Raw genomic sequence first — 13,735 nt, 5'->3', positions numbered from 1 at the left:
GCATGACTGACTCCATACAAGCTCTGCATCTACAGAGACCCAGAGGACAGCCAAAGCAGGACAGATGCTTTACTCATGCTACCGTAAATGGTGTTCATCCAAAACCCAGCGTCTGCAAGGCTGAGCAGCAGCCCCGTGCCTCGTGGGAGAGAGGGGTTCCCCGAAGGGCAGCCATGGACACACCAGCCACCACCGACGGCTCCAGAACTGCCTTCCAAGGTCACGCCTTGCCGCTTTTCTGTTACCATGACGACAGCCATCCCATCCTCCCTGAGACTGGCATCAATCTCTCCCTGGTGCCAGGAGTCCCTGGGTTATGTGCCGTTTGCAGTTCACTGGGTGAGAGATGAATGTCAACACACTAGAGTGTGCTGCCGCTCTTTAGTCGCCAGTCATGTGCGACTCAGGCTGCAGCCCGCCAGGCTCCTCTGTCCATGGGATCTCCCAGGCAAGAAAACCGGAGTGGGTTGCCATTTCCTTCTCCAGGGGATCGTTCCAACCCAGGGATCAAACCCAAGTTTCCTGCATTGGCAGGCAGATTCTTTACCACGGAGCCACCAGGGAAATGTCATTTTCCTACTCAACATTAAGATTGTCGGGAAGGGCCTCCCTGGTGGTCCAGTGGTGAAGAACCCACCTGCCAACGCAGGGGACATGGGTTCAATCCCTGGCCTGGGACGATCCCATGTGCCTCGAGGGAACTAAACCCATGCACCGCAGCTACTGAGCCCGTGCTCAGTAGAGAAGCCACAGCTGGAGAGCAGCCCCCACACCCCAACGAGGGAGAGCCCACACACAGCAGCAAAGATGAATTTAAAAAACTGTCGGTAAGGCTGTCCCACTTTTACAGAAATCATTACAAATGAAACCGACTGTTCCTATAAACCATGAATTTTGACTAGAAATGTCAGCTGCATCTCAAGTGAGACACTCTGGGCCTTTGCTCTTAGAAATTATTGAAGACAAGAACAAGGGAATTCCCTGGGGTCCAGTGGTTAGGCCCCCACGCTCCCACTGATGAGGGCCCGGGTTTGATCCCTGGTTGGGGGGACCAAGATCCCACAAGCCACGTGGCCGAAAAGAGAAAACAGTACTACAGGCAGAAGTGAGTCAGTGGGATACTGAAGCGACACCGTGGAAAGGCCCCCACACTGCAGTGTAGACCGTCTACAGTGACTCCAGGCTCTGCCAGCATCCAGAAGAGAGGAGCCAGCAGAGGCCCCTGGCCACCGCAGGAGGTCCACAGAGTTAGGCCACGCAGAAGTGACCGGGCTCCGTGGTGGTGGTGACCCGGGGCAGAGAGGCGGGAGCAGGCCAGGAGGAAATGCCCCCGGGGCTTCCCGCAGAAGCAAGGGGCCGGAGAAGTGATTGAGCAAAGGAGGGGCCTTTTCCTTCATTGAAGTGAAACTCGAACAACATAAAATTAACAGCCCATCATCTTAAAGTGTGCGGTTCTGTGGTCTTCAGTGCATTCGTAACGTTACACAACCATCACTGGCACCTGGAGCCAGGCATCTCATCACCGCCAGACACCCGGCAGCCCCTGCGCCCTCCACCAGGCCTGGCCCCCACCAGCCCACCTGCCATGCCCACGGACGTGCCCCTTCTGGGCGTTTCACAGGAGCAGTCCCATGGTGCGTGCCAGGCCCCTCCCTCTCCGATGGTCTCCAAGGTGCGTGTGTTGCTGAGGTGCCAGCTCGCCCCTCCTTTCCGTGGCTGAGTCAGACTCCATCCTATCACATCTGGACGGCCCGTTCATGGCTGGTTGACACAGGCTGGGTCCACCCCTCAACCACCGTGGATGTTGAGTGTGTGGGTGTGTGTCTCAGTGCTGTGTGCCATTCCTGGGGACACCCCGGGGCGTCACACTTAGCTCAGTGAAGAACCTCTAAGCTGTGTCCACCAGGCGCCCCGTTCCACGCTCCCAGCAGCCGTGCAATCCCCAGGCACCCTTGCCACTTTCTGTGTGTTTGTTTGGTTTCGATCTGGTTAACCTGAATGGGTTTGGGACACACTGATTTGAGATAATGAGCGACCTGGCCTTGGGGGTGGCCCACAACACTGTGGACAGAGGCTGACTCAGGTCCACGGTCACGGCCAGGACGCGGGGCTCCCCGTGGGAGCCGCGAGAAGCCGCTTTTCTTCCAGGAAGCTGAGGGCCAGCCCTCACTTTCTTGGACCTGTGAGCAGCTCCGGCTGGGCACAGAGATGATTTTTCCATCTTTGGCAGCAAAGAGTCAAATGAAGCAGGATACTGGTGGTTCCAAGCATGGAGCCGCTTCAGGGGGGTTAAGAGGACCCAGGGGTGTTCCCGGGAGCTATGGTCCCCCAGGGCTCTGCCACGCCAGACCGTTATTCCTGGATGACACCCCCCCTACCCGGGAGATTCCAGGAAACCCTCTGGCTCTCGGAGCTCCCCTTCCTGTCTCCCATTTCCGGGCTGATGAGCTGTCTGGGCTGCAGAATGGTGGAGGACTCAGGGTCAGGACAGGCAATCCAGGCCAAAGGCATCTTCATAACCAGAGTGTGGGAACAGCCTTCCCAGAAAGCTGCGGAATCTGCCCCTAACGCAGAGACAGCTCCAGGGACCGTCTGTCCTGCCCCCGGGGCCAGGGGCTCCCTGGGACGCAGCGTGGGCAGCTCATCTTCTGACCGGGTTTTTCCCACACGAGGGGCTGAAGTGCAGGCTTCCAGCCCAAGGGGAGACAATGACGGGGGGTCTAGGGAGATGCTGCATAACTGAGCTGACCCCCCAACACCCCACACGCCTGGGACCCTGGGACAGTGGAACCCCTCCCCCCACCCCCCACTCACTGGGCGGGAACACCACCCACCCCCTCCCTTGCAGGAGAGTCCCAGGGTAAGGGGCGTGTCCAGGGCACCCGGTCACTCAGCTGCAGGGCAAAAAGAGAAACACAGGGCTTCGATCATTTATTGGGCACCTTCTGTATACGAGGCTTCATACACAAAATGCAACAGGGGAAAAGGGCATGGTTCTGTCATGAAGGAGGTTACTGTCAGAGCTCGAAAAGGACAGACGGTAAGAGGGCTCAGCAAGACGGCGGGTGAGCTCCACTAGAGAGCCACGTACAAGGGGCTGTGCCAGCAGCAGCGGGCTCTTGGACCATCCTCAGCAAGGAGTCAAGGAGGGCTTCCTGGAGGAGATGCCTTCTGAGTCCACCCCCCACCACCCTCCTCCTCCTCGACCCTGTCCTCCCCTGCGTGTGGCAAATTACAGTGTGTGCAGCCCACAGTGTGGCGGCCCTCTGGGATGCTGGCTTCGCCCGTCTCGTCAGAGTCAGGCTCTGACTTTATCGTCTGCTGCTGTTTCTTCGATTTCTGCTAGACTGACTTCTGCTTTTATCCTTGTTGATTTCCCATGTTTCTGTCTTGCTTTCTTTCTCTCCTCCTGGCTTCTCAGGTAGCACCTGGCAGTGGGTTGAAAGGGCCCTTCAAAAACTCATGCCCATCAAGAACTGCAGAGTGTGGCTTAATTTCGAAATAACTCTTCGCAGAAACAATCAAGTTAAGATGAGGTCATCCTGCATCGGAGTGGCCCTAATCCAGCGACATGCGTCCTTTTAGGAGGAAGTCTGGACACAGACACACAGGGACGAACATGGGACCGTCTGATGATGGGTCTGCCAGTCAAGGGCAGCCCCCAGAAATTGAGGGGGCCCAGGGAGGACCCCCATCACAGCCCTGAGAAGCAGGGGAGACCCAGGATGGACCCCCGTCAGAGCCCCCAGAAGTAACTGCCTTTGCCAAAGCCTTGATTTGGGGTTTCTGGGTTCCACAACTGAGGTAATACATACCTGTTCTAAGCTGCCCAATTTCTTGTCAATTTGCTATGGCACCGGAGGAAACTCAGACACACAGCTCATTAATTTCTCATCTTATTTTTTATTTATCTCATTTTTAATGAGGCTATACATTTCCCTCTAAGTACCAGTTTTGCTAACTCCACATGCTTTGATATGCAATGCTCTCACTGTCACGCAACTGAAATATTCATAACTTTTTTACCACGACAATCTTCTTTTACTGATGAACAGACAAAAGCTCATTACTTATTTTCAAACATATGCAGGGGCTTCTGGCTCCTTCTCTTTTTTCTGGCTTTTTATTAATAATTTGTAACTTGACTGGATTACAGTAAAATAATTTGGTTTCTGAGTCAGAAAAAGACAAACTCGTCCTGGGGTCCCTTGAGATAACAAGTCACACTGGTACTTCACTCTCAAATTCTAAAGTTCTGATTCATGCACATCTTTCTAGGGTCTCTGATGTAATCCGATTGTGGTCTCGAGAGACAGAGACCGGAAAAGGAAACCGAGCTCAGTGACAACGCGAAGCAGGTCCCGTGTCCCCCCGAGTCGCACGCAGCCTCCGTCGCGCACACCCACGTGGAGTCACTGCTTCCCATGGGGCTCACCAGCGCGTCCTCAGCACCTGGGACAGTGCCCGGCGCGTAGAGCTGTTCGATAAAAACTGGCGGAATGAATGAGTGAAACCTTTTGGGAGAAGTGGCTTTATTATCAGTGGGTGCTTCTGAGCTTCCTAATTCTATTTCTTAAAACACATCCTAAGGAAACAGTGAGAGGCGTCAACAAGGTATCTGTGCCAGAACAACCTTGCAGGGCGTAAAAATGTTTCACTTCAACCAACAATAATAAGAGACTGCTTAAATCAAGTTAGAAACATCTATATAATAGAATACACTGCACCATTAAATCATACTTTTAATAAATTTAGTAACTGTGTAAAGTTTGGTTTAAAACGCCGAGAAGCAGGACTCGGAATTATGCACAGTCAGGGAATTCCATGGTGGTGCAGCGGTTAGGACTCTGTGCTTTCACACCAGAGCCTGGGTTCTGCCCCTGGTCAGGGGGCTAAGATCCTGCAAGTCACATGGCGAGGCCAAAGAAAAAAAATTGTATATAATCAAGAGAATGAAAAGACAAGACGTGGACTAGGAGAAAATATTTGCAAAACATATATCTGAGACAGGATTCGTATGCAAAATGTACAAAAAGCTCTGTGCGTGCGTGCAGAGTTGCTTCAGTCCTGTCCGACTCTGTGCGACCCCATGGAGTGCAGCCCACCAGGCTCCTCTGTCCATGGGATTCTCCAGGCAAGAATACTCGAGTGGGTGGACATTTCCTCCCGCAAGGGATCTTGCCAACCCAGGGATCAAACCAGAATCTCTCACGTCTCTGGCATTGGCCGGCTAGTTCTTTACCACTAGCGCCACCTAGGAAGCTCTTAAAACTCAATAGTAAGAAAACAAACCCGAATGGAAAACAGGCCAAAGATCCGAACAGACCCCTTGTAAGGAAGTTCTGCAGATGGCAACCAAGCACAGGAACGCCGCCTCTCCTCACGTGTCGTCTAGGAAACACAGACCTGCCGCTGCAGGCCCGCGGGGCGACCGGAGCCCAGGACACTGGTAACACCAAACGCCGGCAAGGAGACCGAGCGACAGGAACCCGCACCCACGGCCGCGAAACGCCTGGACGCACAACGGGGCAGCCGCTCTGGAAGACACTCTGGCGTCTGTCTCCACGCAACACAGCAACTGCGCTCCTGGTGTTTATCAAACGAGATAAACCTACATCACATAAGATCCCACACACAGACATTTATAGCAGCTTTCGTTGCAATTGCTAAAACTTGGAAACAGCCATTCAGCCGGTGATGAATAAACTGGGGTCCATCCCGAAAAGAGAATATTATTAGATAATAAAAAAGAAATGGGCTATTAAGTCATGAGAAGACCCAGAGAACGCTTCAGCGCGAATCACTAAGTGAAGGAAGCCGGTCTGAAAGACTATGTGCTGTGACCTTCATGACCTTCTGGAAACTGGAGACCGGGAAAGAACCGGGCCACCAGGGTTGGGGGAGGGTGTGGTGGACAGGTGGAGCACAGGGGTTTCTAGGGCCGTGGCGACTCTGCATGACGCTGTGACGATGGAGGCACTCCACGGGTTTGTCTAAACCCACAGAACGTGCACCATGAGGGAACCTTCAGGTGAACTGTGGGCTCTGGTCAGTAATAATGGAGCAGGACTGCTGGTCACTCCCTTGACCCGCTGGTGCTCCGAGGCCCATCTCAGCCCAGGCACATGGCCACCCAGACACACCTGTGCTGCCAGACACACCTGCACCCCAACCTCAGCCTCCCCCAAAGCCTGCTGCCTCCACCGCCTTCCTCCAGACCTTGGGGCCAGCTATCTGGTGCTAACACGGCCCAGGACCCTCCCACGCCCAGCCAGAAGCCTGGGGACCCAGCCCAGCCCCTCTCCTCCACCTCTAACTGGTCTCCACACCCTCTTTATTCCATCTTCTCAGCCCCACCCCCCCCCAAGCCCCTCCACGCAGCCAAGCAGACGTCTCAGCAGAGCAGGGGAGAAATCATTAGGGCCGAAGATATGAGGGCCCCACTTTGTTTTTAATTTCAGAGACTATCTTTTTTTTTAAGCTGTCACAGTTCAGTTCAGTTCAGTCGCTCAGTTGGTATCCGACTCTTTGCGACCCCCATGAGCCACAGCACGCCAGGCCTCCCTGTCCATCACCAACTTGTCACAGGTTCACATTGAACATCACAGGGAGGCACAGAGACCCCCATGCAGGCACAGCCTCCCCCCGACTCTGCAGAACGGAGAGCGTGCTCCCCCACAACGCCCCGGCCGCCCCCAACCAGATGCAGCCACTGTCGGCCCCCAGGCTGCACGTGGACATGCCCCCCACATTGGCTTCCCCGGCGGTCCCCTGCAAGGGAGGGCCTGGAGCATCGATGTGCCAGGGGGTGGACGGCCCCTCCAAGAGGAGTTCAACGCTGGACCAGCTGATGGACACGTCTGTCTGGCGCAGGCAGCATTGGCCACCAGCAAACATAGGGTGAACCTCCCCACAGTCACCAGACGCCTGGGATGCCCAGCACAGACCACGGCCCTCATCTCAGGAACGGCCTTCTGCGCCCGGACAGGATTCACTTCCATAGAAGCCACCGCCGGCTCTCCCGAGCCAGTGTGACTGCTCGTCTCATTAAAGGCACAGAGCGAGCCTGGGTCAGCGGGCATTTGACCAGCGGACCAGAGGGAAGCCACCATCGCCCCAGGATCAGGAGCGGCTGGATGAGGCGTCCAGGCCCGCAAGGCAACGCAGAGCAGTGGCAGCGAGGGCTCGGGAGAGGGTGCGGGCTCTGCCCACAGGCTGACCCGGCCCTCCGGGAGCAGACGGGCAGCCCCGAGTCCTCCCTGATAAGCCTGCTACAAAGCTGCTTATTTCTCTGAAATCATTTCCTGGGCATAAAGGTGCTTTCTGGAGGGGAAAAAAAAAAACAACTGAAAGCCATCAAACAGGAAATGCTGGAAAGAAAGTAGAGCAGGGACACACCCACAGGACGGAAGACGGAACCGCGAGAAGCCACCGAGACGCTAGCTGAGAAGGGCCAGGACGGTGGATTCTACGTCATGCGTGATTTACCACAATAAAAAGCGCCACTAGGAAGAAAAACATCAGGGCCTTCCGTGGTGGCCGATGGTGAGGGATCCTCCTGCTGGCGCGGGGGACGTGGGTTCGATCCCTGACCCGGAAAGAGTCTACGTGCGCACCGCCTAGAGGGCAGCCTGCCGCCGCCCCCGCAGGAAGCCCGCGCACAAAACAAGGACACGGCACAGCCAGAGATAAATAAATGACAAGTTTGAAAAAAAAAAGAAAAATCAAACAAAAGTGCACACACACACAATTATCCACATCTGTATGTAAGTGCGTCCTGCAAGCAAGGGAAGTCCCGGGGGAAACGTCGGGTTGGCACACGGGTGCGACTCCACAATCTCTCCTGCTCTATTTAAACGCAACGAATCCCTGAGCGGCTCCGAGGCTGCGCTTTGCTGGGGGATACGGACTATTCTCGGAGAAGGCAATGGCACCCCACTCCAGTACTCATGCCTGGAAAATCCCATGGACGGAGGAGCCTGGTGGGCTGCAGTCCATGGGGTCCCGAAGAGTCGGACACGACTGAGCGACTTCACTTTCACTTTTCACTTTCATGCATTGGAGAAGGAAATGGCAACCCACGCCAGTGTTCTTGCCTGGAGAATCCCAGGGACGGGGGAGCCTGGTGGGCTGCCGTCTGTGGGGTCTCACAGAGTCGGACACGACTGAAGCGACTTAGCAGCAGCAGTAGCATGGACTATTCTGCTTTCTCAAGACTCCACCTGAGAACAAGTCTGCCTCCTCACTGGCTCCCTCACTGAGGCCTGGGCGCAGGACACCGCACCCCAGCCAGGGCAGCACCCCAGGAGCTAGGCCATCTCCGCAGGCCTGTGTGGACAGCTGCCACCTCTGCGCTTATCAAGGCCATGGACATATGCTTCCGCCTCACCACACGAGGGGAGAAACGTGTTCCTCCCCAGGCTTCCGGCCTGCCGGCCTCCTGCGGAAAGGGCCCGGGACCAGGCCCCAAAGCAAGAGCCTCTCCTGCCCCCCGTCACCCTGGTCTGCAGGTGCAGCAGGGAGTGAGACACTCGTGGGTTTGAGGACACCTCAGGGCGCTTCTCGTTTGGGGATCTCGGGTCCATCTGAGCGCCCACTGCAAATCTTGGGGACTCTCCCCAGGAAAACGTACCCACTTATAAAAGCTCACAGGCGATTTCAGAGACTCCACCCAGTCAGCCTGAAGCCAGGAACCCGGCCTTCAGGTCACCCACCTTCTCCAAACCTCAGTCCTCACCTGTCAAAGGCAGGTAGGAAACTACCCCTCCAGGCGAGAACCATCAATTAATCCTCCTAAACCTCTGTGCCCGCCCTGGCCTCTCCCCCGCAGGCTCTGAACCCACAGTCTCTTTGATGACTCAGACCCTCCAAGGCACTTCTCTTGTCTTTCTGTCCAACACTGCCTCTCCCCACCACTCCCTTCTTGGCGAGAGGCACCCCTTCACTAGGGACTCGGGCCAGTCCTAGGAGTCATGGGCCAGGCCTCACTCCTCACCCTACCCCCATCCCCCAGCAGGACCGGGAAGGCCCCCCGAGCCTCTCACTCCACGTCCACTCCCCCCAGGGGACAGAAGCACCCCCTCTCCTGCCAGGTGTAACAACCTCAAGCGTCTCCAGCCACTGCAGATGTCCCCTGGGGGCAAGAGGGCACCCCACCCCCCCGCCAGGACCCTCTGTTCAGGTCTCACTCTGAGGCCTCAGGTCTGGCCGGACCCTGCCTCTGGCCTCCAAGCAGGCTGCCTGCGTCCATCCTGCTGAGAGCTCACATCCCATGGGACGTGTCACCTGGCTGGGGTTGTCGTGAACAAGTTGAGTCAAGACGCACTGTCAGCGCCTGACTCTCCCCCCTCACACATGCAGGAAGATGGGCACGGCCCTGGCCCGTCCTCTGGGCACCAGCTGGGCACCGGCTGGACACCAGATGCCTCTCCTACACAGTGATCTTGAAAGGGACCAAAGAAAAACAGATGAAAGCCACATGCCCATGTTCAGCTATCAACTGAAAAACAGCTCTTCACATTAAATCAGCCAAAGCCATGGAGAAGGGCATAGCAACCCACTGCAGTGTTCTCGCCTGGAGAATCCCTCGGACAGAGAAGCCTGGCGGGCTAGAGTCTATGGCGTCAAAAGAGTCGGACACGACTAAGCGACTTTGCTCGCACGCGTGTGCAGGCAGGCAAGCACGGTGAAAGCTGGCTAGAGCGGGTGGCCACAACCACACCATCTGCTGGTGGGTCTTGAACTGATGCTGCCTTTGGAGAGACCCTGACCACCCACACCAACAAGATCTCTGTAACCCGGTAAGTCCACCTGGAATTTCAGTAATTCCACCTCTAAACAATGCTACATGCAGAAAGAAAAAAAAATCTATGTATGAGTATGTTCATATGGCATTACTTTCCAAAAAAAAAAAAACTGGAAACAACTGTCCAATCGTGAGGAAAATGTTGAGAAAACTGGTGAATCTTCTCCACACAACACTACACAACCATTCACAGAGAGGACTACGAGGAATGTGTAATAAATGCAGAACGTGAAGCTGCGTCCACAACACGATTCCAGCTTTGTTTCAAAACCACAATGGCGGGGGTAGGGATGGGGGGAAGGGCTCCAGGTGATTTCTACTTCTTTCCACTTTTGAACTTTCCAGATTTTCTTTAAAAGGCATGTATTACTTAAAAATGTGCTTTATCGGGTTGTTTCAAAGGGAAGAAATAAATCCAGCCCCCATCAGAAGTTAAACACTGCGGGGCTCAGGGACACAGAGGTGCTTAAAACAGAGCTGGGCCCCAACTGAGGTCCCGTTCAGTCCCCAAGAGGGGCGGGCAGATCAGGTCCTGACACAGGACCTCAAGGAGGAGCCCGGGGTGACCCCAGAGGGAGTGCCGGGGGCGGGGGGTGGGCGGTGAGGGGGAAGAGACGGGATGAGCAGGGGGGTGAGGGGGAAGAGACGGGATGAGGGGGAAGAGACAGGGGATGAGCAGGGGGATGAGGGGGAAGAGACGGGATGAGCAGGGGGATGAGGGGGAAGAGACGGGGGATGAGCAGGGGCATGAGGGGGAAGAGACAGGGGATGAGGGGGAAGAGACAGGGGATGAGCAGGGGGATGAGGGGGAAGAGACGGGATGAGCAAGGGGATGAGGGGGAAGAGACGGGATGAGCAGGGGGATGAGGGGGAAGAGACAGGGGATGAGGGGGAAGAGACAGGGGATGAGCAGGGGGATGAGGGGGAAGAGACGGGATGAGCAGGGGCATGAGGGGGAAGGGACAGGGGATGAGCAGGGGGATGAGGGGGAAGAGACGGGATGAGCAGGGGGATGAGGGGGAAGAGACGGGATGAGGGGGAAGAGACAGGGGATGAGCAGGGGGATGAGGGGGAAGAGACGGGATGAGCAAGGGGATGAGGGGGAAGAGACGGGATGAGCAGGGGGATGAGGGGGAAGAGACAGGGGATGAGGGGGAAGAGACAGGGGATGAGCAGGGGGATGAGGGGGAAGAGACGGGATGAGCAGGGGCATGAGGGGGAAGGGACAGGGGATGAGCAGGGGGATGAGGGGGAAGAGACGGGGGATGAGCAGGGGGATGAGGGGGAAGAGATGGGATGAGCAGGGGGATGAGGGGGAAGAGACAGGGGATGAGCAGGGGGATGAGGGGGAAGAGACGGGATGAGGGGGAAGAGACGGGATGAGCAGGGGGATGAGGGGGAAGAGACGGGATGAGGGGGAAGAGACGGGATGAGCAGGGGGATGAGGGGGAAGAGACGGGATGAGCAGGGGCATGAGGGGGAAGAGACAGGGGATGAGCAGGGGGATGAGAGGGAAGAGACGGGATGAGGAGGAAGAGACAGGGGATGAGGGGGAAGAGACAGGGGATGAGCAGGGGCATGAGGGGGAAGAGACGGGATGAGCAGGGGGATGAGGGGGAAGAGACAGGGGATGAGGGGGAAGGTGGGGGGGATGAGGGGGAAGGTGGGGGGGGATGAGGGGGAAGGTGGGGGGGATGAGGGCTGAGGGTCCTCTGGGGGCTCCTGCCCATCTCCTGCTCCCAGCCCCCGCCCACACCAGGAACCAGGAGGGGTGAGGGGGTCATCCAGGCAGGAGGGAGCGGGGCGGGCAGCCGTGGGTCTGAGGGGCCCGCACCGGCCTGGTCTCAGGACTCAGGCCCCTCCTAAGGGGGACCTTTGCAGCTCCACCATGCTCCTGTAAGCCATTGGCTTCCACCCTGAGGGCAGAGCGCATCTCTGACGGTCCCTGAGTTGAGAACTGCTGGTGACCCCACAAGCGACAGTCACAGCCACCACTTCCCAAACGACCCCAAGCCTTCCAGGGTTGGGAGGCGCTGAGAGCCTGAGCCGCCAGATAAGACCGGGTCCTGTGGGGGCGTGAAGCCGCCCAGCCCGCCCGAGCTGAGCACGCTGGGGTGGAAGGGAGGCCGGGCGGGCGCCCCCCCCTCCCCCGCCACCCCTGCCCGCAGGCACCAGGTGCGCAGCCACTGACCTTCTCCAGCCTCTCGAAGTGCTCGCGCAGGAACCGCATGGGGCGCTCGGGCTTGGCCAAGCAGAGCTGCACGATGCAGTCCTTGAGCACCTGCTGGATGCCGCGCCTCTGCACGTAGAGCTCGCAGGCCCTGAGGCCGTCGTCCTCGTCCAGCTGCTGTGCCCCCGGCGCGGCCATGGCGACGCGCGGCGCGTCCTGCGAGAGAAGCGAGTCCGCGGGCCGCGCGCGTCCAGCAAGCGCCGGGGCCCGACCCGGCCTGGCGACCGGGGCGTCTGTCCTGCCAGAGGCCTCTCGTCCTCGAGGCAAAGCTCACCTCTAGGCAGATACTCGCGGGGGCGCAGGGGGTCCCGCCAGGGCCCGGAAGGAAGCAGGGAAGCGGGGCGAACGGCCTGTGTGCGCAGCCGGCCGGTAAGGGGTCTCACGTGTGACCATCCCTCCCCTCCCGGGACCTTCCTGGCTGGAGGGCCTCCCGCGAGCTCCCGGGGAGATGATGGGGGCGGGGCGCGGTTACACAATCCGCAGGAAAAGGAAGGGAAACGGGAAAGGAACGATGCCTGGAGCCGGGCCTCCCGGGAAGACGAACCCGGAAAACAATGGCAGGGCCGCGCGTCCGGCCCGCGCTCGGCTAGGTCACAATGACAGCTCGGAACCCGCCCGGAACCCGGCCTGCCGGCCCGCGCTGCACGCAGCTCGGCGACCCCGGCCCCCGCGCCCAGACCACCGCGGCACGTCGGCCCGGGTCGGGCTAAGGGGCGGGGGCTCCCCCAGGGCCCACGCTTCCCGGGGCCTCTGGGCAGCCGAGGGCTCCGTCGCCGACCCTTCCCAGCCCCGCGTACCTGGATGCGAGGCGCCTGAGGCCGGAGGCGGCTGCGCGGGGACGCGGGCACGGCGGGCGAGCGGTCCCGCACTGCAGCGGCGCCGCCCTCCGTCCGCCCCCGCGCCGCGCGGTCCACCCTCCTACCGGCCCACCCCCAACCCCCTCTCCCTGCCGCCCAGATCTCCCGCCTGGGCAGACTACCCCTGCCCCCCTCCCCTTCCAGTCCCCGCCTCCTCACCCCCGCCCCAGACGTGCAGGCTGACTAGCCCCACGTTTGACAAACCGACACACATCAGTGCGCTGCTGCGCTGCCAGGAGGACCTCCACGACCGCCCCACGCACCCGCCGCACACCTCCACCCCCAGATTGCCCACCTGGCTGGTGGCAGCCCCCTGGGGCCTTGGGGGTGGTGGTGAGGACCCCCCCACACAACCTTCAGACCTGGGTGTCACCTCTGGGCCACTGGGTCTGCACTGGTGGCCACTAGTCAGGGGCACCAGCTTCACCCAGATACCCAGCAGAGGGGGGGAGGTCTTCACAGGATCACCCTAAATTCTTCCCCCAGCCCAGGGGTCCCAGAAGTCAGAGGCCAGCACAGCCCCTAACCTGCCAGCTAGGCTGGCAGCAATGGGAGTCCATTACCCGTGTTTTCCAGTTGCCTGACAGCACGTTTAATGGCACCCACCCCAGTACTCTCACCTGGAAAATCCCAGGGACAGAGGAGCCTGGTGGGCTGCAGTCCACGGGTTCGCTAAGAGTCGGACACGACTGAGCGACTTCACTTTCACTTTTCACTTTCATGCATTTGAGAAGGAAATGGCAACCCTCTCCAGTGTTCTTGCCTAGAGAATCCCAGGGATGGGGGAGCCTGGTGGGCTGCCATCTATGGGGTCGCACAGAGTCGGACACGACTGAAGCGACT

The 13,735-nt window shown here is 58.4% G+C and overlaps 1 protein-coding gene across 2 annotated transcripts in view; it reads right to left on the bottom strand.

Moving 5' to 3' along the window:
• The window catches only part of PRKAR1B (protein kinase cAMP-dependent type I regulatory subunit beta), a 74,055-nt gene extending 60,522 nt beyond the window's left edge, over nt 1-13,533 (bottom strand). Inside the window, exons 1-2 of one of the 2 annotated variants that reach the window (XM_070780370.1) lie at nt 13,513-13,533; nt 11,997-12,191 (exon numbers count right to left, since the gene is read on the bottom strand). In XM_070780370.1, the coding sequence (XP_070636471.1) occupies nt 11,997-12,173 (177 nt within the window). In that variant the 5' untranslated portion in view covers nt 12,174-12,191; nt 13,513-13,533. Of the gene's footprint in view, nt 1-11,996; nt 12,192-12,832; nt 12,986-13,512 lie in introns of those variants that run through there. The other variant, XM_070780371.1, reaches the window with a different exon arrangement.
• Nucleotides 13,534-13,735: the final 202 nt, after the last annotated feature.

The sequence above is a fragment of the Bos indicus genome, chromosome 25 (genome assembly GCF_029378745.1).
Source record: "Bos indicus isolate NIAB-ARS_2022 breed Sahiwal x Tharparkar chromosome 25, NIAB-ARS_B.indTharparkar_mat_pri_1.0, whole genome shotgun sequence".
Classification (NCBI taxonomy): Eukaryota; Metazoa; Chordata; class Mammalia; order Artiodactyla; family Bovidae; genus Bos; species Bos indicus.
This window is presented reverse-complemented; position numbering and strand designations above follow the sequence as displayed.